The sequence below is a fragment of the Stegostoma tigrinum genome, chromosome 26, assembly GCF_030684315.1.
Source record: "Stegostoma tigrinum isolate sSteTig4 chromosome 26, sSteTig4.hap1, whole genome shotgun sequence".
Taxonomy (NCBI): Eukaryota; Metazoa; Chordata; class Chondrichthyes; order Orectolobiformes; family Stegostomatidae; genus Stegostoma; species Stegostoma tigrinum.
Window position 1 is genome coordinate 26072483 of NC_081379.1, and position 20650 is coordinate 26093132.

Here is a 20650-nt window from a genome sequence, read left to right on the forward strand (position 1 = left end):
CTCAACCGCAACACTGACTAATAAAAGACAACCATTTTAATTTAACAGTTCTAAAGAAGCTCCAAAAAAAACCCAACTCGATTCAAGTAAACACGCAATACTTTTCAACATCATGCCATAGTAAAGTGGCACAGATATTATCCCAGGCAAGTCATTAAGCACATTGGAAATTTATCTGAACTCTGAAAACTTATATATTGAAATTATTAATACTGGCCTTTCTCTGGACCTGGATCTTGAATAACTGTGAGCTTTTGAAGTTTTTTTGTCTTTCCGTTTTGGCCTGTCTTCTCCATTTTCTGTTGAACCTAATCGCTCCCTCCCTTTGTCATGCTCCTTGTCACTTTGATCAGAAGATTTGTGTTTTTTGGTGGCACTTCTTTCTTTTATCTCCCGTCTTTGTTCCTGTTTTAAGAAGAAGTTGGTTCTTTCAGGAAAATAGTGCAACAAAAAGAGTTAGTATGGGTACTAAAATACAAAGATTTAATAGTGGGTTGTAAAAGCAACAAATCTTTGAATGTCTTAGAAGAAGTGAACTAACAAGCTATCAACATTCAATGCTTTTTACAACACACCAAACCCAAGAAATAGTTATCAAAAAAGTGTACACCAGTAAACGTTCAAGGGATGGAATAGCCTGCCCACATTCCAATCATTAGTCATCAATAACTATTCTGTAGGTATGAGATTCATCACTCCACAACATGTACTGCCAACACATAAAACCTCTCCAGCTGCGCTCAACCCAAAATGAACTTATTCCAAAGATCTCATGCCACACTTCTGAAATTTTCAAATGTCAATCACTAAGCATGTTTTACATGTAATAAGCACAATGCACTTAATCCAAATTTGTTATTTATCGCATTAGTGATTAGACCTTTTTGTTTGTTGTTTCAAAGACTTCAATTTCAATTGCCAGGCACTGTTCAGGTCCTTTCAACTAAAACAGCAAAACAGGTTGCATAATGCAAATATGTTACACTTTCAAGATCGGATCCAAAATCAGCGATATGCATACCTCAAAAACAGTACTGACTCTACAACTGGCCCTTCCTATGTCCAGTTCCTTGCACTTCACAACTCGGGCAATCTTTAGACTATCACCAACTATTTCCAATCAAAGTAGTTTTAATTCTGCGAGACTAGTATAAATGGAAGTTTTGGTCAAACACTAATATCAAAATGAAGCCAAACTTTTAGAGCAAAATAGTAACAGTAAATTACTAGCCACAAGATATGATTGTATTCAAGAGTTTCACATTTTCCGATTATAATGAAAAATATCAATCCTATACAGAATATTCCCCGTATTTAGAAAAAATTATTAAACGCAGAACAATTCACAGGAAGTAAACTGGCAAATCAATGCCTATTTTCTCTGCGATCGTGTCAACTAGGCTTTTTTCTTCAATTAAGCAAATTCAAACAACTACATTGTCAGATGCTTAAATCCACCAGCAATTTAGAAAATGACTCCAAACCATGTTGCATATCCCTGTTTCATGCAACTATAGTGTATAAAAATATATGTCTGGTGACTAATTTAAACAACTATTTCCTTAAAAAATATTTTAGAATTCTAAATAGTTTTGTGGTAGCCAATAATCACATTTCCAAAAATATTTCAGCCCATAACCAAAAAGGTCCAAACACCAACAGTTTATTACAGTAAAAATGTCACCTATGTGAAGTTATTTAAACAAAGTGCTGATACAAATATTTTGTATAGATTTTGGTACGGACATTTTCAACTTCTCAACATGCATACATAAAACTATAGGTCACAGTAAAATTACCTGACCTTTTACAGCAAAATACCTATCTATTTGGGGGGAGTATCCACGACCTGTGTATTATGCATTTAACCATTAAGTCACTGAAACGTGCAAAGGTACTTATGAGCAGCTTATTTCCTCCAGATCTCAGCAGCTTTTTATTCACTACAATATTGTTACATCTATTAGGTATCAGACCTGAAATCTGATTATAATTACAAACCTCTGTGCTGGACTCAGTCAGCAATGATGCTGAGAAAATATCTTTTGTCATTTGAAACAAAAATACCAGCAAGAGTTTCAAATAGCAAGGGCGAAACAAACACAGTTCTAGGCTAAAGCCCATCAAAATACTAAATATGCAATAATTAGGATATAATTTACAAAGCAACAGCAACATTTATCACAGGTTGGTCAATTCTTAGAACTTTGTAAAGTCAAATTGAAATATTTGGACATTTTCTTATTCAATGCAGTTTGCAGGGACAAAAACCCTCCCCTTCAAACCAAATTGAATTGACAATTGACTACCACAAACATAGCAGATTTGCTGGGTGATTCTTTCAAGTTACAAAGCAAATACGAGTGTGAATGGCTGATATTTACCTTTTCAGGAGGTAGACTTATATTTTTTGCTATTTGACTCTGCAGCGTCTTCTGCTCGCTGTGTCTCTTCGTGCATTAGCACGCTGAGTACGATTCATTATAGAAATGTTATCATGTGATCTATGTATACAAAGTAAACTTTCCAAACACAAAAATGCCAAAAATCTGTACCGATACCCTCCTAAATTGTAACTACTAAAATATTAAAATATCTGGTCAATTTTAACCTATTGAATATATTGTTCTAATTAGAACAGGGAGAAAACATTTATAGTCATATGCTTAGGTAGGATACAATACTTTGTCATGACAGCTAAGCAATTTTACTTTTGTATAACAAATTTTGGTACTTACCATCCTGTCAGTACTCAACAAATAAATAGTCAGCAGCACTATATTTAGTTCTTAAATTACTTATATGCTACAGAAAGTATTAATTACCTCTTTGCTTCTGCTCCGACTTTGCCTGGATCTCCGGCTTTCATTTTCTGGAAAATGAAAAACTACTACATGAACAAACTCAGTTGCAAAGACAATAGTGAGTCTTCATTACAATTGCAGCTTATTTATCCATGCATTGCATAATTTTAAAAAGATGTCCGAACGATCCAGAGGAATTGGTCACAAATTCACTTAAGTTCAGCAATTCAATCCAGAGGAAGTGACAGAAAGTTTTCAGTGTTTAATCTGGATTTGGTTTTGCAGCCTTGAGAGTGTTGCAAAACTGTCAGTCTAGAACCATTAGATAAAAAGACTCCAATTCAGTTTAGGTACTGATCTAATGAGTAATATTCTGACGACTGACCTAACAATCTCAAGTGCATCATGAATATCTACTAAACTATTGTACAGTATTTCAGACAAGCAAATAAAAGTTAGTGTGCAACTAAAATATACCTTTTATAAAAGGTACTAACAACGCGTAGCAAATATTTATCACTAGTTTTCTTTTAAGCAGCCTTACAAGAAAAAAAAAGATATTTCTCTTGGATATGGCTTGTAAAGTAATGGTGTATTATTCTTATTAAATTATCTATTTCAGCACTATTATCTTTGTAGGATTCTTACCTTCCCACATACTAAGAAGTATAAATGCAGAAAAAAGTTTCAGCTTTAACTGTAACTGTTAATTTAACCTATTAGACAAAGTATTTGTTAAAATTTATTGCAGGCAAATGTTTATGGCTAGTAATCCGAATGAAAACATCCTACAACACTATCAATTCAAGAATGCTACAGCTTGAAATTGTAGTATATTAGAAGGCCAATGTGCAGTATAATTCATAATATTCCCTGATGTCAGGTTACTTGTCACGAAAAGAACAAAGAAAATCATGAGTGTGTTGTGAGGAGAGTAAATTGATCCATGATGCCTCTACAACTTTGATGCAATGTTACATATTGACAGTCTAGAAATCCACGAAGAAATCAGCTACCCTATCAAGTAATGTCAGGAAGTAAGACCACCTAAACAAGGAAGAAAGAACATCATTGAGTGAAAACAGTCAACATGCAAATTGTAACAATTATTTTCCAATTTAAACTTGAAACTATAATTCCAACATAAAGGTTGAGTCTTATACATGAATAGGAACATTGTACACACCAGACTTCCGTTTCTTCTCCCTTGACCTTGATCTCGACCTAGACTGTTTCTTCTCCCCAGATCTTGATCTTGACCGAGATAGTTTCTTCTCCCCAGATCTTGATCTCGACCGAGACCGTTTCTTCTCCAGAGATCTTGATCTTGACCGAGACTGCTTCTTGTCCCTGGATCGCGATCTTGTCCGAGACCGTTTCTTCTCCCTAGATCTTGACCTTGACCGAGACGGAGACGGAGACTGTGAAGACTGGTGCTTGTAGCTTTTGGGAGATTTAGACGTTGCCAACTTGTCGCTTTTCTTTTCTGCATCCGAAGCATATTTTTTTACAATGAGTCCGTCCTGTTCAGCGTCACTTGCCTGTTGGTAGATTTCAAAAGTTGTACCTAAATTAACATTAATTTTCACAACATAATTTCTTGTTTTCCTCAGTTACATCTCCTCCTGAAACTGTTATTCCTTTTCAGAGGTATACCAGCACCATACATACAAATTTTTAGTCCAATTGGTTACTATACAAAGGACAATATTGATAATGCAATTAAACCATCTTACCTGATGGGGTGTTGTGGCTCTGGAAGAATCAGAAAGCTTGAGTTGGTATCAGGGCGAAACACAGCCATATCTTACCCAGTCCTAAACAAGGAGTTACTGGGTGACAATCAGGCACGGGAAACCTGGCTGAAATTCCTGTTGGGGCTGAGCCAGTTGTTCATATTACTTTTCTGGTTCAGATTAGCTCACTCAGCACAGACTGAAAATTGAAGTTAGGATGTGATCTATTTAATCACTTAGCTTGTTGAGGTAAATTTGCCGAACTACTATGGTAGCAGCTACCAAAGACATTTACAATGATAGCACCTATGTTTAGATTAGTACTGTTTATCAAAACTCAAGTAAAAGCAAAACAGGATTGGGGTCACTAGGAAGTAGTGCACACTCACCTACTGCCCCTTGCCCTTTTTCTAAAATAAATCATTGCGGAGAATGTAAATCTGTCTGACTGCCATCTCAACAAATTGAAAAATAGTAAATGCAGTCTCTCATCCTTAGAAGTGGACAAGGGATGAGCCCTCAAAATTACAGGCTGATTATTAGTTCAAGTACACAGTAACTGTTTGAGGTAGAACAAAGTCAGATTGAAAGGGATTGGAGTTCAAAATGGAAACTTAGGGCTGATTATTTGACTGGAGTTTCTTTTGACGATGGATGGGCAGATAGAGAGTCTGGAAGTAAAAGTTATCTACCCAGTTTCAGGAAGTCACTGGCCCACATAACAAACTGATTCACATTGGATGGATGGCAAATATTAAACTGGATTAATCCATGGCTGAAAGATAGACAGCACATGCATCACTGAAACAGCAGAGACTAACAGCCCGGCAACTGTTAACTTCAAGTCTTTATAAATTCCCAAAGATGGAATATTTTTCAAATTTCTGTTTGTAAGAAGTGATATTGCATGTCTAACGCAGAGACCAATTAAGTTAATCAGTGCACAATAATTCAAAGAAATTGCTGCAGGTTGAAGCAGAGAAGTGACAAATGAACTTTGACAAGACTGAATTCAGGACTTGGAAGTGACAGCATGGATTACAATTTAAACAGGAGCACAGATAGTTATCAAAGAGTCTTCACAATATTTATTTAGGCAAAAATCTGCTTCCTGAATCACCAGGGTATGTGCAAAGATTATCCACTATGGGATGCCAATCTCTCCGGATGATGGAAGATAGGGTACACCAGTAAGAGGCCTTTAGGATTTTCAAATAACATGAATGAAGGAAGCTTTTTTCAATTGGGCTGGGGAATGAAGGACTAGGTAGCATTTCAGAATGAATTAAATTAATTTGCATTCATTATATATAGCTAGTCCAGGTAAGACAAACTTTGTCCTATAAATTCAAGAATTAGTTGCAGGACAGACTCCTGCAGACTTCCTGTTTGAGAAGGGCTGTAAGGCCGAATTTTTCCCTTTATTTTTCTAATTTATACCCAAGATCTTATATCTTTGTACCTAAGATGGCGCTGGAAATGGAGACTTTGTACACTTTTGCTATACTTCATGCATTCTTGTACATAAGTACATATAACAACAAACCGAATTTTAAGTTGAAATGGCAATTTTAAAACAAATGTCACTGTAAAGAGACAAACCTCCAAAGCTTTGACTTCAACTCACGAGACAAGAGCAAAAACGTCAAATTGCAAGTCACTAAAACGTGTAACACATCTGGGAATTTGCCTTTGACTGGCTAAGGCTCTGCCACGAGGAAGTCTTGGCTTCCCAGGCTCACAGCAGGTGCTTCAATAAAAAGGTGCAAGGCTTGGATTTGTTCCTTTTCTTTGTAGAAATAACAAAAGAGGTGGCTTGAAAGAAGCATAAACAGCAAGTGTGTGGCTAGGTTAAATAATTTGCTTGTGTGATGTGTGTGTCTGGCAGATATCATTAGCAAATATGCAAAGATAACTTGGAAACACGCTACAGAAAATGAGCCATTTACCATGATACCCGCATTGTAAAAATTTCTCAGAGTGCGGTCTAGAACAGAATAGTACAGCACAAGAACACACCCTTTGGCCCACGATGTCGTACCAAAAATTATACCGTATTAAACTAATCCCTCCTGCCTGTCCTTGGTTCATATCCCTCCATTTCTTGCATATTCATGTGCTTATCTAAAATGTCCCTTAAGCACCCCGTCTTATCTGCGTTTATCATCACCACTCTTAGCAGCATGTTGCAGACTCCTACCTCTTAGTAATTTTGAAAAAGATCAATTGTTTTGGTAAAAAGTCTTTCAATTACCAGTGCAATCATGCTTTCCAGAGCTTAAAGCTGGCATTCAATACATAATATATTAATAATTGGCATTTTACAGCACTTTAACTTATTGGAGCACCATGATTTTCCTATAAATAAGCATCAAGGTTGTTAGAGTCATCAAACCCCCATCATAGCCATTTTGCATTTGTAGTTTTCAGCAGCGTAGTATCATCCTAACACAAACCATTTTCCTTACAATGCATTCATCAACTCTACCATGTTTCTGTTATCCAGTGTCTCTTGCTAGAAGTGCATTGGCCTTCGACAAGAAACTTGGCATGAAATCCCCTCCTCTAATCTCAGAGTTAACAGTTTAGATTTCTATGTTTTTGAAATGCTGTTTTCAGACTAACGTAAAAATATCTTCATAAAGATATTGGATCTGTTAGAATGTAAATAACCATTGAGGTTTATAAAATAAAAGTAAATATGTGTTTATGGTATATTTTTAAAAAGCAACACATTCTTTTTCAACTTTGCTTTTTCAAAAAAAATGTATCTCACCTTATGAAATGGTGGGTTTGTCTAACTACATGCTGGAAATAATCTAATTTTAAGAAAAAAAATGGCAGAGTGTGGGACGTTTTACATAAGGATAGCAGAAAATGCTCATCTCAGATAAGTACACTAAAATTAAAGCCAGGCTCGCCATGAATTTAGTCAAAAGTAGTCAAATAATTTATTACTCAGGAGACTACGTTTTGTGATTCGAACACATACTCCAGGGCCCAACATCCCACTGGCGCTTTCGTCGGTTCTCCAACCTAATTTAACACGATCCACTGAGCTGAGAAGATCGCAAGAGCAGTGTGGGCCTTAAAAGCTTTCAGCTGAATAAACCCATATTTTTTAGAAATCTAATATTGCTTTCGCGCATTATGTACATAAAGCACGTTGGGACAAGATAACAAGTTGGATATCCTGACGGCCCTTCCATTAAAAATAACGTGCACAATAAATAAACTTACAATGCAGCGACTCATCATCAAGTTTTCAGCACAGCAAGCCAGTGGTTTAAGCAAGTTATCAAGGCAAGATAAATAAAAGCAAAACCGGATTCTCCCATGTGTTAAATGAGCAAGTGTTACTTTGATATGATGTGGAAAGAGTTTCATCCCGATGTCGTTTATATTTAAAGAGACGAATGTTCCAGAAAGAAAGAGCATTTCCAAGATGGCGCCAACCGCCATTTTCTACTCAACGACTGTGCTACCGCACCACCCGGTGCTGACCTCGGGAAAATCCCGAATTTATCACATAGACTAGGGATATGAATGTTATTTATTTCATAATACTCACCGCCATATTCCCAAGCGTTTTCGTAAGAGAAAAGGCCGTATGTCCGCCGCCGATACAGTCAACAGCCACCTCCCAGACGACAAAACACTCAGTGACGAACGACCTCCTCGCGCTGGTGCATTGTGCGCACGCACTGACCCACCTCCACAAGCTCGTCATTCCCAGTCATTTCATCTGAACTCAAAGAACATCAGCTCTTGAGGGCTGTTGTTGATTTTCAGACTATTTGACAATACATTTCGCTCTCACGGATTTTTGATAGTATCCTGCAACTGCACTCAGTATACACAACAATAATTTCACACTATAAAAACGTTGACTGTCTCTCCACGTGCTACCTGGTCGGCTAATTATTCCAAACACATTGTGTTCTTATAGAGATAGCAAGAACTGCAGATGCTGGAGTCAGAGACAATGCAGCGTGTAGCTGGAGGAACACAGCATGCCAGCAGCATGAGAGGAGCAGGAAAGCTGCCTGCCCTGCTGTGTTCCTCCAGCTCCACACTACGTTGGTTTCAAGCTTCTGCAGTATTTAGGTTCCACACACCATAAAAACTCTCCATCTTCGGTCCGCCTCCCCCTCTCTCCCTATTTATTCCAGTTCCCTCCCCCCATCCCCCTCTCTGATGAAGGGTCTAGGCCCGAAACGTCAGCTTTTGTGCTCCTGAGATGCTGCTTGGCCTGCTGTGTTCATCCAGCCTCACATTTTATTATCTTGGAATCTCCAGCATCTGCAGTTCCCATTATCTCTCTCTCTCCCATAAAAATGTCTATTGTATTTATATATTCAGCCATAAAATCACATGATGTAACAGTTGCACAGAACCAAATGGGACACTATTCCAGAAGAAGGATACTTGTTCCAATAAATGGATTTTGGAGCTTTTTGTTAAAGGGTTGGAGAGGCTCAGAGGGCAATCCACCCTCTACTAAAATAGGGATGCAAGTTGTGCCAATCATATTGGTTGGATGACTACACAGCAGTTTGAAGCCAAAGAAAGGTGTAAAGGCCCATTGGTATGTGAAGAGAAGAAGATTAGTGAGGGCAAATGTGGTCTCCTTACACTCAGAAACTGGGGAAGTTACAATGGGAAACAAACAGATGGCTGATCAATTGAATATATATTTTGGTGCTGTCTTCAGAAGAAGACACAAATAATACCCTGAAATATTGGGGAACACAGTCTGGTATCCAGTTTCACACTTTGTTATCTTGGATTCTCCAGCATCTGCAGTTCCCATTACCTCTGATCACAACTTTAACCTCACTGCGAAGCCTCTTTCAGGGATGCCTAACCTGAAGAAGTTACCCTCCTCCCTCCGGACCAACCTCAGGGAATGTCTCTCCCATTGCAACTCTCTTGTCCGCCTCCCCCTCTCTCCCTATTTATTTCAGAACCCTCTCCCCATCCCCCTCTCTGATGAAGGGTCTAGGCCCAAAACGTCAGCTTTTGTGCTCCTGACATGCTGCTTGGCCGGCTGTGTTCATCCAGCTTCACACTTTGTTATCTGGAATTCAGAATTAGTTGGGAAATACTCTTGGGTAAATAGGAGTGACTAAAGGCCAATAAATCCCCAGGACCCCATTATCTGCACCCCAAGGTACTCAAGGAAATAACCCTTGAAATAACACAGGTCATCTTTCATGATTTTATAAACTCTGGAACAGTTCCCATGGATTCCTAAATAATGTAAACCCATCATTTAGAAAAGGAGATAGAGAGAAAACAGGAAATTGCAGACCAGTGAGCCTGGCATTGCTATTAAAAAAAATGTTAAGAGTCCATTATAAAGGATTTAATAACACAGCATTTGAAAAACAGTGGCAGGATCAGTCAGTAAGCATAGAATTACAAAAGGGGCATCATGTTTGACAAACATGCTGGAAATTCATGAGACTGCAATTGGTAGAGTGATTAGGTGGAACCAGTGGATGCCGTTTACTTGGACTCTCAGAAGGCTTTCAGTAAGGACCTACATTAGAGATTAACATGTAAACTTAAAGCGCATGGGATTGAGGGTAGCATACTAATAGGAATAGAGAACTGGTTCACAGAAAGGAGACAAAGAGTAAAAATAAACAATTATTTTTCTGAGTGGCAGCCAGTGACTAGTAGGATCCCACAGGAATCAGTGCTTCAACTTCATCTATTATATATTAATATATCAATATATATTAATGATTTTGATGAGGAAACTATTGGTAGAATCTCTAAGTTTGCAAAAGATACTCAGATGGTTGGAAGGCTGAACTGTGAGGATGATGCAGGGATGCTCCTGTGTGCTCTGGACAAGTTGACTGAGAGGGCAAATGCATGGCAGATGATGTATAATCTGAATAAATTTGTGGTTATCCATTTTTGGAGCAAAAACAGGATGGCTGATTATTGTTTGAAGGATAGTAGATTAGGAAAGGGGAAGATGCAACAAGACCTGGGTGGCCTTGTACACTATTCACTGTAATTAAGTATACAGGTACAACAGGCAATGAAGAAGATAAACTGTATGTTGGCCTTCATAGAGAGAGGATTTGACTATAGCAACAGAGATGCCTTGCAGCCCCTGTACAAGAGTCTTGGTTGGAACAAACTTGAAGCATTCTGTGCTGTTTTGAGGAAAGGATAGCTGAGGAAGGATGTCCTGGCTACAGAGAGCAAAAGACAGCAAAAAGTTTTATCTGACTAATTCCTAGGATGGTGTATGAGGAGAGACTGGATCAGTTAGAATTATACTCACTGAATCTGGAAGAATGAGGAGGGTGGTATCTCATAGAAACATATAAAATTCTAAATGCAGGAAGTATGTTCCCAATGAGTGGGCAGCCCAAAGCCAAGGGGCCACAGTCTAAGGATAGAGGGTTGAACAATTAGAACTGAGATAAGATTTTTTCATGCAGACGGTGGTGAGCCTGTGAAATTTTTTGTCCCAGAAAGTGGTTGAGGTCAAAATACTGAATGTTTTCAAGGAAGAGTTAGATACAGTTCTTAGTGCTTAAGAGATAAAAGGTTTCTGGGCAGAAAATGGGAGCAGAATACTTAGTTGGGAGATCAGCCATGGTCATATTGAATAGTGGAATAGATTTGAAGAGCTGAATAGCTTAGTCTTGTTCCCGTTCCTCATGTTCAAGTTTTTCTCTCTGATTTTCTGAAGAAGGGTCCTGACTGGAAACGCCAAGCTTTCCTGCTCCTCTGATGCTGCTTGGCCAGCTGTGTTCATCCAGCCTCTCACCGTGTTATCTCAGATTCTCCAGCATCGGCAGTTCCTACTATTCCAGTCAAAAATTTCAGTTATTTTGGCACTTTTGTCGTCAGTGAAATCATAAAGACTTCTAAGATAATGAAATGTGAGGCTGGATGAACACAGCAGGCCCAGCAGCATCTCAGGAGCACAAAAGCTGACGTTTTGGGCCTAGACCCTTCATCAGAGAGGGGGATGGGGTGAGGGTTCTGGAATAAATAGGGAGAGAGGGGGAGGCGGACCGAAGATGGAGAGAAAAGAAGATAGGTGGAGAGGAGAGTATAGGTGGGGAGGTAGGGAGGAGATAGGTCAGTCCAGGGAAGACGGACAGGTCAAGGAGGTGGGATGAGATTAGTAGGTAGGAGATGGAGGTGCGGCTTGGGGTGGGAGGAAGGGATGGGTGAGAGGAAGAACAGGTTAGGGAGGCAGAGGCAGGTTGGACTGGTTTTGGGATGCAGTGGGTGGAGGGGAAGAGCTGGGCTGGTTGTGTGGTGCAGTGGGGGGAGGGGACGAACTGGGCTGGTTTAGGGATGCAGTAGGGGAAGGGGAGATTTTGAAACTGGTGAAGTCCACATTGATACCATATGGCTGCAGGGTTCCCAAGCGGAATATGTGTTGCTGTTCCTGCAAACTTCGGGTGGCATCATTGTGGCACTGCAGGAGGCCCATGATGGACATGTCATCTAAAGAATGGGAGGGGGAGTGGAAATGGTTTGCGACTGGGAGGTGCAGTTGTTTGTTGCGAACCAAGCGGCGGTGTTCTGCAAAACGGTCCCCAAGCCTCCGCTTGGCTTCCCCAATGTAGAGGAAGCCACACCGGGTACAGTGGATGCAGTATACCACATTGGCAGATGTGCAGGTGAACCCCTGCTTAATGTGGAAAGTCATCTTGCGGCCTGGGATAGGGGTGAGGGAGGAGGTGAGGGGGCACGTGTAGCATTTCCTGTGGTTGCAGGGGAAGGTGCCGGGTGTGGTGGGGTTGGAGGGCAGTGTGGAGCGAACAAGGGAGTCACGGAGAGAGTGGTCTCTCCGGAAAGCAGACAGGGTTGGAGATGGAAAAATGTCTTGGGTGGTGGGGTGGGATAGTAGATGGCGCAAGTGTCGGAGGATGATGCGTTGTTTCCGGAGGTTGGTGGGGTGGTGTGTGTGAACGAGGGGGATCCTCTTTGGCGGTTGTGGCAGGGGCGGGGTGTGAGAGATGTGTTGCGGGAAATGTGGGAGACGCGGTCAAGGGCGTTCTCAACCACTGTGGGGGGAAAGTTGCGGTCTTTGAAGAACCTCTCTCCCTATTTATTCCAGAACCCTCACCCCATCCCCCTCTCTGATGAAGGGTCTAGGCCCGAAACATCAGCTTTTGTGCTCCTGAGATGCTGCTGGGCCTGCTGTGTTCATCTAGCCTCACATTTCATTATCTTGGATTCTCCAGCATCTGCAGTTCCCATTATCACTCATAAAGACTTCTACTGACTTCATCTATAATCCAAAGTACGGTGTTTCAATTCTAATTTTAAAAAAAATCCTTTTGTACTGCCATTTTGGTCATTTACATCATTTGAAAAATGTGTTCTTTCCCTACATAGTTCAAATGTTGTTAAAAGTGCATTATCGTAACTAATCTGGACCTCTTATTTGCAAGTCTTTGCAACTTCAAGTCAACAGCCAGTCTGTAAGACACTTGAACATTTGGAACTTTTGCTTTTTTACTGCATCAAATACCCTCTTATATTGCACCACGGTATTTTTTTTAACCAAACAGAAAGGGCGAAGACGAAAATATAAGAGCAAAGTTTTTTCTGGAACAAAAAGTATTGTACATGCTGGTATGTGACATAACATTAGAGACTGCTAGAGTAATTCAGCAGCTCTGGGCAGCATTAATGGAAGGAGGAGGTAAAGACAACATTTTTGCGAGTCTGGAAGGACTCTTTTTTTCCCGTAACTCAGTTTGTTGGTGTCATGCATCTGTCGCAGGGTCATAAAATTTTTGTGAAATTTAATAACACAAAATATTTACTAAAAGAACTTGTATACTATGTCTAAATATGTTGTGCTATCTTGTACAGCTAGAGTAGTTGAACCAGTCAATAAATAGACTGATCTCTACAAAGCTGGAATCTGCAACTACGACCAACACGTGAGAAGAGAATGTGAAATAAGTCACATACTCCTCCATCGAGGCGTTGTGGGCGGAGCTTTTCTCCCTAAGGCGACCTCACACTGCAGATCACGTGGTGCGGTAAGATACTCCGTCCCGCTCGGTAGAGGGCGGGGTTTCCTGACCAGTACACCGCGGCGCGGGGAATACTGGGTGTTTGCTCAATCCCGCCAATTTTAAAAAAGATCTGTTTCTCTACAGAGCACTTGCAATCATTTCTGATCCTATAATTCATTTCGGTCTGTTGTTGACGGTAAGGATAATTTTAATTGATGCATTTGATCAAAAGTTGGTTTTCTCTGATTGGCGGAGGACTCGGCATTTACAGCCTTCCGATTAGTTAACTGGAATTAATCAGACAACAACCTACTTGAAACCAAGGAAGATTATACTGCATTTTTGTTAAACTAACATGAATGTTTTGCTGCAGACTCCGGTTGTTCGAGTTGGTGTTGATTACTGAAGATCACGAACTGACTGCCTTTTTGTCATTTGAGTTCGTGATACACATTTCCTGTCTTTTCAATGTGTAGATGAGTGCGACTGCTTTTACCCTGTATTCCTATCCTGTCGTAGTTAAGAGAATCAGTTGCCAGGATTGTGCTTTCGCTCACTCCTAAAGTTCCTAGACAACCTGGTTTTGGTTCTAGATAACAAAGCGGAGCTGGAGGAACACAGCAGGCTAGCTCTGGAGAAACTTCGCGATCCGAAATGTCAACTTTCCTGCTCCTCTGCTGCCTGGCCTGTTGTGTTCCTTCGCACTGTTGTCTCTGACTCCAGCATCTGCATTTCTTGCTATCCCAGTTTTGGTTTTTTTTCATCTTAAGTAATGCTTCTCGGTAACATTATCCAAAAAAACGACTTTGCAGCAATGACGTCAATTAATCTGTTGACATTTATCATTGTTATTGTTCTGAAACAGATGCCAACTTCTGGAATCTGTATTCGTGCGATATAACTTGGAAATCAGAAGTTGCAGTCAGTGTTTCGTGGCGTTCCATAGTCTGCAATCAATTTAAAAACTGAACTGCTGAGAACTTTTGAGGTGCTGTTCTCGTATACGTCAAATGGTAGATTTGGGTTTCCAATTCTGCATTTAGTTTACAAGGAAAAACCTGATCTTGAAAAGCAGTTTTAGTGTGGGTGGAATATGAATCTTCATTAAAAATTGTACAATTTTACAAGAGATAAGTTTTTATATTAATCCCAGGCGTGCATTTATCTTCTCTGTAAATTTTGATTATAAGTGAATAATAAGAAATAATTTTATTTCCTGGTTTATCTGTGGAAAATACTTTGTGATTAGTTCCTTGTCCTTTTTGGTGATGTCACCTTTGTAGGATTCCTGCAGATCCTTTTGACTTGATATCAAAATCAAGCTGATAGTTGTAAATTGGAAATCTACACCATAGAGAATGGCAGACTTTTATAGGTGAAACTCTCCTCAAAATCAGTGGTGAGTGCTGTTGTTTTGTCCTGTTCACAAAATCTGAGCCAGCACAAATTTCTACATATTGACAACACTCAGTTCAACCTGATCACCAACCCTTCTTTGGCCTCCCTACGGCCTTTAGTTTGTCATGCAACTTTATAATATTGGATAATGCATGACCAGAAATTTCCTACTTTATAAATGTTATCAAGGAAAATTAACATTAATGTTGAATTAATGTAGCCGAATGATAGGAGATTCCTCTTTATGTCAAAGTTATTGTTGATGATTCTTTCATTCAGGTAACTGTTGTGATTGTGGTGAGTGATGGGTGATCTCTCACTAAATTTTAGGGAATATGTATTTAACACTCCAAAATAATGTCTGGAGTCAAGTAGTGGAAATCTTGGAAAAATATCAAATTGGGGTTGCAAACAACTCATCTGCCTGGCACAGCACTGTTTTAATCATTCATTGCAAGATCTGGCTGAACCACATATAAAAAGAAAAGTCTGGATGATGGAAATTAAAAACAGAAAATACTGGAAGCACTCAGAATCTGTAGTTAGAGAGCTAGTTGAATGTTTCGGGCCAATGACCTTTCAACACCATATTAAATGCTGCTGGGTTTCATTCTACTAATGATGATGATGAAGAATAACTTTGGTTAGAATTTGGAATGCACTGCTTAAGATTATTGTGATTGCTTCAAAGGGAGTTAAATAAACACCTGAAGGGAACAAAGTTATATAGCAAAAGACACGCAATGCGATATTGGGATTAGTGAAATTGCTCTTGCAGAAAATTGACAAGTATGTGATTTTGTTGCCTTTCATGCTGTAAACGTTCAAATATTTTGAGTAATGTGATTCAATGTTAGAAGCATCTTCAATATTTTGGTTTTATTTCTTGTAAATTTCTTTATGTTGTTACAATATATTCCCATTTTACCGACAATCCTCAGAATCTCTCCAATTGCGCTTCTGCTCCTATTTCATCGCTGGAACATAATGACATAAGAAATAGGAGCAGGCGTCAGCCAATCCACCCCTGAAGCTTGCTGCACCATTCTATAAAATCACGACGGATCTGCCTCCGATCTCAACTCTTTTCTCGTGGAATCTCTGCGTAAACCTCAACTCCCTGATACTTAAGAAATCTATTGCCCTACTTATTAAGTGTTGGTGATCTATCTTCCACTATTTGGGTAGCGGATTACAGGCATTCACTACTCTTTGGGAGAAAAAAATTCTTTGCATCTTAGTTTTATGAGTGTCTCCTTATTTTGTGGTTATGTCCCTTGGTTCAAGATTCCCCAACGAGTTGCAACATCTCTACCATGTCAAACCAATTAGAATCTATATGTTTCAAAAAGATCATTCCTTTCTTTATTGATTAGAATTTAGAATACCTAACCTGCTTAGCAATTCTTTATTTGTCAATCCCTTCAGTCAAGGAATCAGCCGAGTGAATCTGTTTTGAAAAACCATCAATGCCAACATACCCTTTCTAAACACAGGGACCAAAACTATACCCAGTACTCTAGGTGTGGCCTCACCAACCTCTATCACGGGCCGAACCAGTCCCTCTCCACCGACCCCTTCATCCACTCAACCAAACTCATCCTTACTCTTAACAACTTCTCCTGCTTCAACTCCTTGCACTTCCTGCAGACTAAGGGGGTAGCCACGGGAAACCGCATGGGCCCAAGCTATGCCTGACTCTTTGTAGGACACGTGGAACAGCCCCTCTTCCACAGCTATACCGGTAATATCCCCCACCTCTTCCTCTGCTACATTGATAGCTGTCTTGGGGCTGTCTCATGGGAGCTTGAACAGTTCAACCACTTTATTAACACTTTTCACCCCAATCTCAAGTTCACCTGGACCATCTCTGATACCTCTCTCCCCTTCTTGGCCCTTTCTGCCAACTGCCTCGAAACTGATAACTATTTCAAACCCACTGACTCCCACAGCTACCTAGACTACACCTTCTCTCACCCACCTTCCTGCAACAGTGCGATCCTCTACTCCCAATTCCACTGCCTTCACTGCGCCTGCACCCAAGATGGGGCATTCCACTCCCGAACATTTCAGATGTCCTCTTATTTCAAGGACCACAATTTCCCCCCTTCAGTGGTCGAAAATGATCTTGACCGCATCTCTTGCGTTTCCCGCATTTCTGCCCTCACATCCCCTCCCTGCTACAAAAGCAAAGACAGAATCCCCTTTGTCCTCACCTATCACCCCACTAACTTCTGGATTCATTGTATCATTCTCCTGCCACTTCTGCTACCTGCAATCTGGCCCCACAACCAAGGATATATTTCCCTCCCCACCCCTATGTGCCTTCTGTAGGGACTGCTCTCTCCATGACTCCCTCGTCCGCTCCACACTCCCCACTAGCCCCACCAACTCCGGCACCTTTCCTGGAACCTATTCTACACCTGCCCCTGCTCCTCCCCCCTCACCTCCATCCAAGGAATCAAAAAACCTTCCAACGTCAGACAGATGTTCATCTGCACATCCAATGTGGCCTACTGCATCTGCTGCTCCCGATGTGGCCTCCTCTACATCAGTGAGACCAAGCGGCAGCTCGGAGACCACTTTGTAGAGCACCTGCACTCTGTTTGTGACAAACGATAATAACACCTTCCAGTCGCGAACCACTTCAGCTCCCCCTCCCACTCCCACTCCCTGAACGACATGTCCATCCCGGGCCTCCTCCAGCGTTACAATGACACCACCCGGAAACTGGAGGAGCAGCACCTCGTATTCTGCCATGGGAGCCTACACCTCAATGTCTCAATGCGGACTTTACTAGTTTCAAAATACCCCCCCCCGCCCTCATCCCATGACCAACCCTCCCTGTCATCCCTGACTCCTTGACCTGACACAACCTGTCCGCCTTCTCTCCCACCTGTCCGCTTCTCCCACCCCATGGACCAATCCCCTCGACCATCGGCAGTTCTTACTATCTCTGTATTTTATTCTTAACCTGCTTTCCCTAACCTGAAATTCTCTTTCCTTCCCCCCCCAGTTGAATAACACTCTATACTATGGTGCTTTCATCAGTTCACTTATCTGTCTTGCAGCCTGTGCCCTTGACCAAACTGGGACCAAGATGTTCATACCTATTTGACAAGGACACTGGCTGAGGTTTTTCCCAAAGTTAATTCTAGAGATTAATGTCCACCTCACTGGTGGTCACAACATCCTGTCTCTGACTGTTGACCAAATTTGATTAATATAAGGTGTGTGACTGTCTTCCAAAGCATGATGTTGTTATTCTACTTCTTCTTTGCCCTCCCACTGACTGTTGCAGTTATATCACACCTTGGATTCCAGCTTATTATCTCTGAACCAACACTTGCTGCAGATGTGATCACCTTGGATCTGAACAGGGTCTTTCTGCTCTCATAAGCTACAGTTGTAATACTTCCTATCGAAGAACTAATGAAGAATCAGCAGACCCAAAACATTATCTCTGCTTTTTTTTCCCCACAGATGCTGGTGGACCTGTTGATTTTTGCCAGCAATTTCTATTTTTGCCTACCAATTACCTGCCTCTTTTCCTTAGATGTCATTCTTTGGTTCTCGTAGATAGAAGCTGGCTGAAGGGGCTCCTTGCTGCCAGTTTTTAATCTCCCACAGCCATTGCTTTTGTCATGCAAGTCTCTTTTGGTGTGCTTCAAGTAATACTGACTAGCTGCACGCTCCTCTCAGTCTGCTTCATAATGAAATGGTTCTAATCAAAATGACAAGTGACATCTTGTGACACTGTTCATGATGTATTATTCTTGCATGACCTCTCTGCCACCTTTGGATTTGATGCAAACAGTAAGTTTACAGAGTGATATTGATAAGTAAGTCAGCAAAATGTTGGCAAGAGGGATATAATGTGGGAAAATGTCAAGTTGTTCATTTTGGAAGGGAGAACAAAAAAAGTGTTATGTAAGTGGATGAAAAAACTGCAGAAAGCTGTAACACCAAGGTACTTGTGGGTAACTATGCCTGAGACTCCAAGCTGGCACATGGAAGCAGGAGATAGTCAGAAGGCTAATGCAGTATTGGCCCTTATTTCAAGGGGGTTGGAGTATAAGAGTAGGGAAGACATACTGCAATTGTACAAGGTGCCACTGAGGCCACATCGTTAATACTGTGAGCAGTTTTTGCCTCCCCTGTTAAAGGGAAGATATGAATTAGAGGAAGTTCAAAAGAGGTTCACTACAGTGAAGGGATTGTGTTATGAGCAAAGGCTAAACAGTTTGATCATGGAGTTTTGGGGAATAAGAGTTGATCTCTATGAAACATACAGAATTCTTAAGGGTCTTGACAGGGAAATGTTGAGAGGATGTTTCCCCTCATGGGAGAGCCCAGGACTAGAGGGCATCAGCTCGGAATAAAGGAGCGCCAATTTAAGATTGAGGTGGGTAATTTCTTCTCTTAGAAGTTGGTGAGTCTTTGGAGCGCTGTGCTAAAGAGAGCTGTTGGACCAGAGTCGTTGTGTATTTTTAAGACCAAGGTAGATTCTTGATCGGTAGGGCAATCAAGGGTCACTGGGCAAAGGAAGGAATGTGGATGTGAGGAATGTCAAATCAGCCCTCATCCTACTGAATGGCAGAGCAGGCTCGAGTGTTGAAAAGTCTACTGCTGTTCCTGTTTCTCAGGAAACTTTTCCTTTGTCTTACGTGGACTGAACTATTCCAAAGCTTTCCTCGGCAGCCTCCCATTCATATGATAAAGAGGTTTCAGTTCATCCTTAAAGACCAGGTAATATAAAATGCAAGTTTTTGCTGGCGGTAATAAATCAAGGATACCAATTTCAGTGTTACCGAGACATAAGTATCTCTGGCTCATTTACATTTTAACTACTTCAGTTCATGAAGTCAAGTTGAAGATAGTTGGAAAATCAATTATCTATCTTGGTATAATGTTTAAAAAAAGTTAATCAAATAAAGTTAGCTGTGTCTTTTTTTTGTACTTTTGGTTGTAGTAATTATTCGAGATGTGGAATGATATTGAACTTCTGACAAATGATGATACAGGCAGTGGCCGGTTAAACATTGAGGCGAGAAAAGAGAGTGGTGCAGCTCTTTATCAAGTGGACACTATAGTTAAAATATCCTCTTCAACTACGGTAAGATTTTATTTTTATGGGATAGTGACTGGTAGGATGGACAGTAATGAGAAAACAGTAAAGCTGCAGTGCTTTTCAATGTTCCAGATGCTTAGTTGGTATTACTTATGTTCAAAATAATCAAAAATAATTCTCTACTGAAACAGAAAATCACTTCAGTTACAATAACATCTTGTGACTCCATTTACCAGTCATTGGGTAAATTCTTGGCGTGTGTGTGCCTGAATTATATCACTGGTTGAATGATCAGTAGTAATTTGGTTCACTCAACTTTTTAGTTGGCACTTAAAATCTCTACAGGCTGAATTTTACCAAAGTTGGTTAAATGTCAGTTTTGGCATGTTTAACTGAGTTTTTTTTGGGCTGTAGTCAGTTTTCTTGTGCTATCTTCTCAAACTTGTCTCATTATCTATGCACCACACCCCTCTGCCACCCTGCTTGTTGTCATCCCTTACTCACCACAGACAGAAGTACTGACCATTGCTGAGATATCCAGCATTCCTGGCACAGATGCCACCTTTACAGCCCAAACGTGCACCTGGTCGATTGTTGCAGCTTGCAACTTCCCTGAATGAT

At 40.6% G+C, this 20650-nt stretch overlaps 1 protein-coding gene across 1 annotated transcript in view; it reads right to left on the bottom strand.

Moving 5' to 3' along the window:
- The window catches only part of rsrc2 (arginine/serine-rich coiled-coil 2), a 28280-nt gene extending 20049 nt beyond the window's left edge, over window positions 1-8231 (bottom strand). Inside the window, exons 1-4 of the mRNA XM_048555941.1 lie at window positions 8112-8231; window positions 3991-4345; window positions 2826-2872; window positions 218-405 (exon numbers count right to left, since the gene is read on the bottom strand). Coding sequence (XP_048411898.1) covers window positions 218-405; window positions 2826-2872; window positions 3991-4345; window positions 8112-8117 — 596 coding nt within the window. The 5' untranslated portion in view covers window positions 8118-8231. The remainder of the gene's footprint in view (window positions 1-217; window positions 406-2825; window positions 2873-3990; window positions 4346-8111) is intronic.
- Between the last annotated feature and the right edge of the window lie 12419 nt (window positions 8232-20650).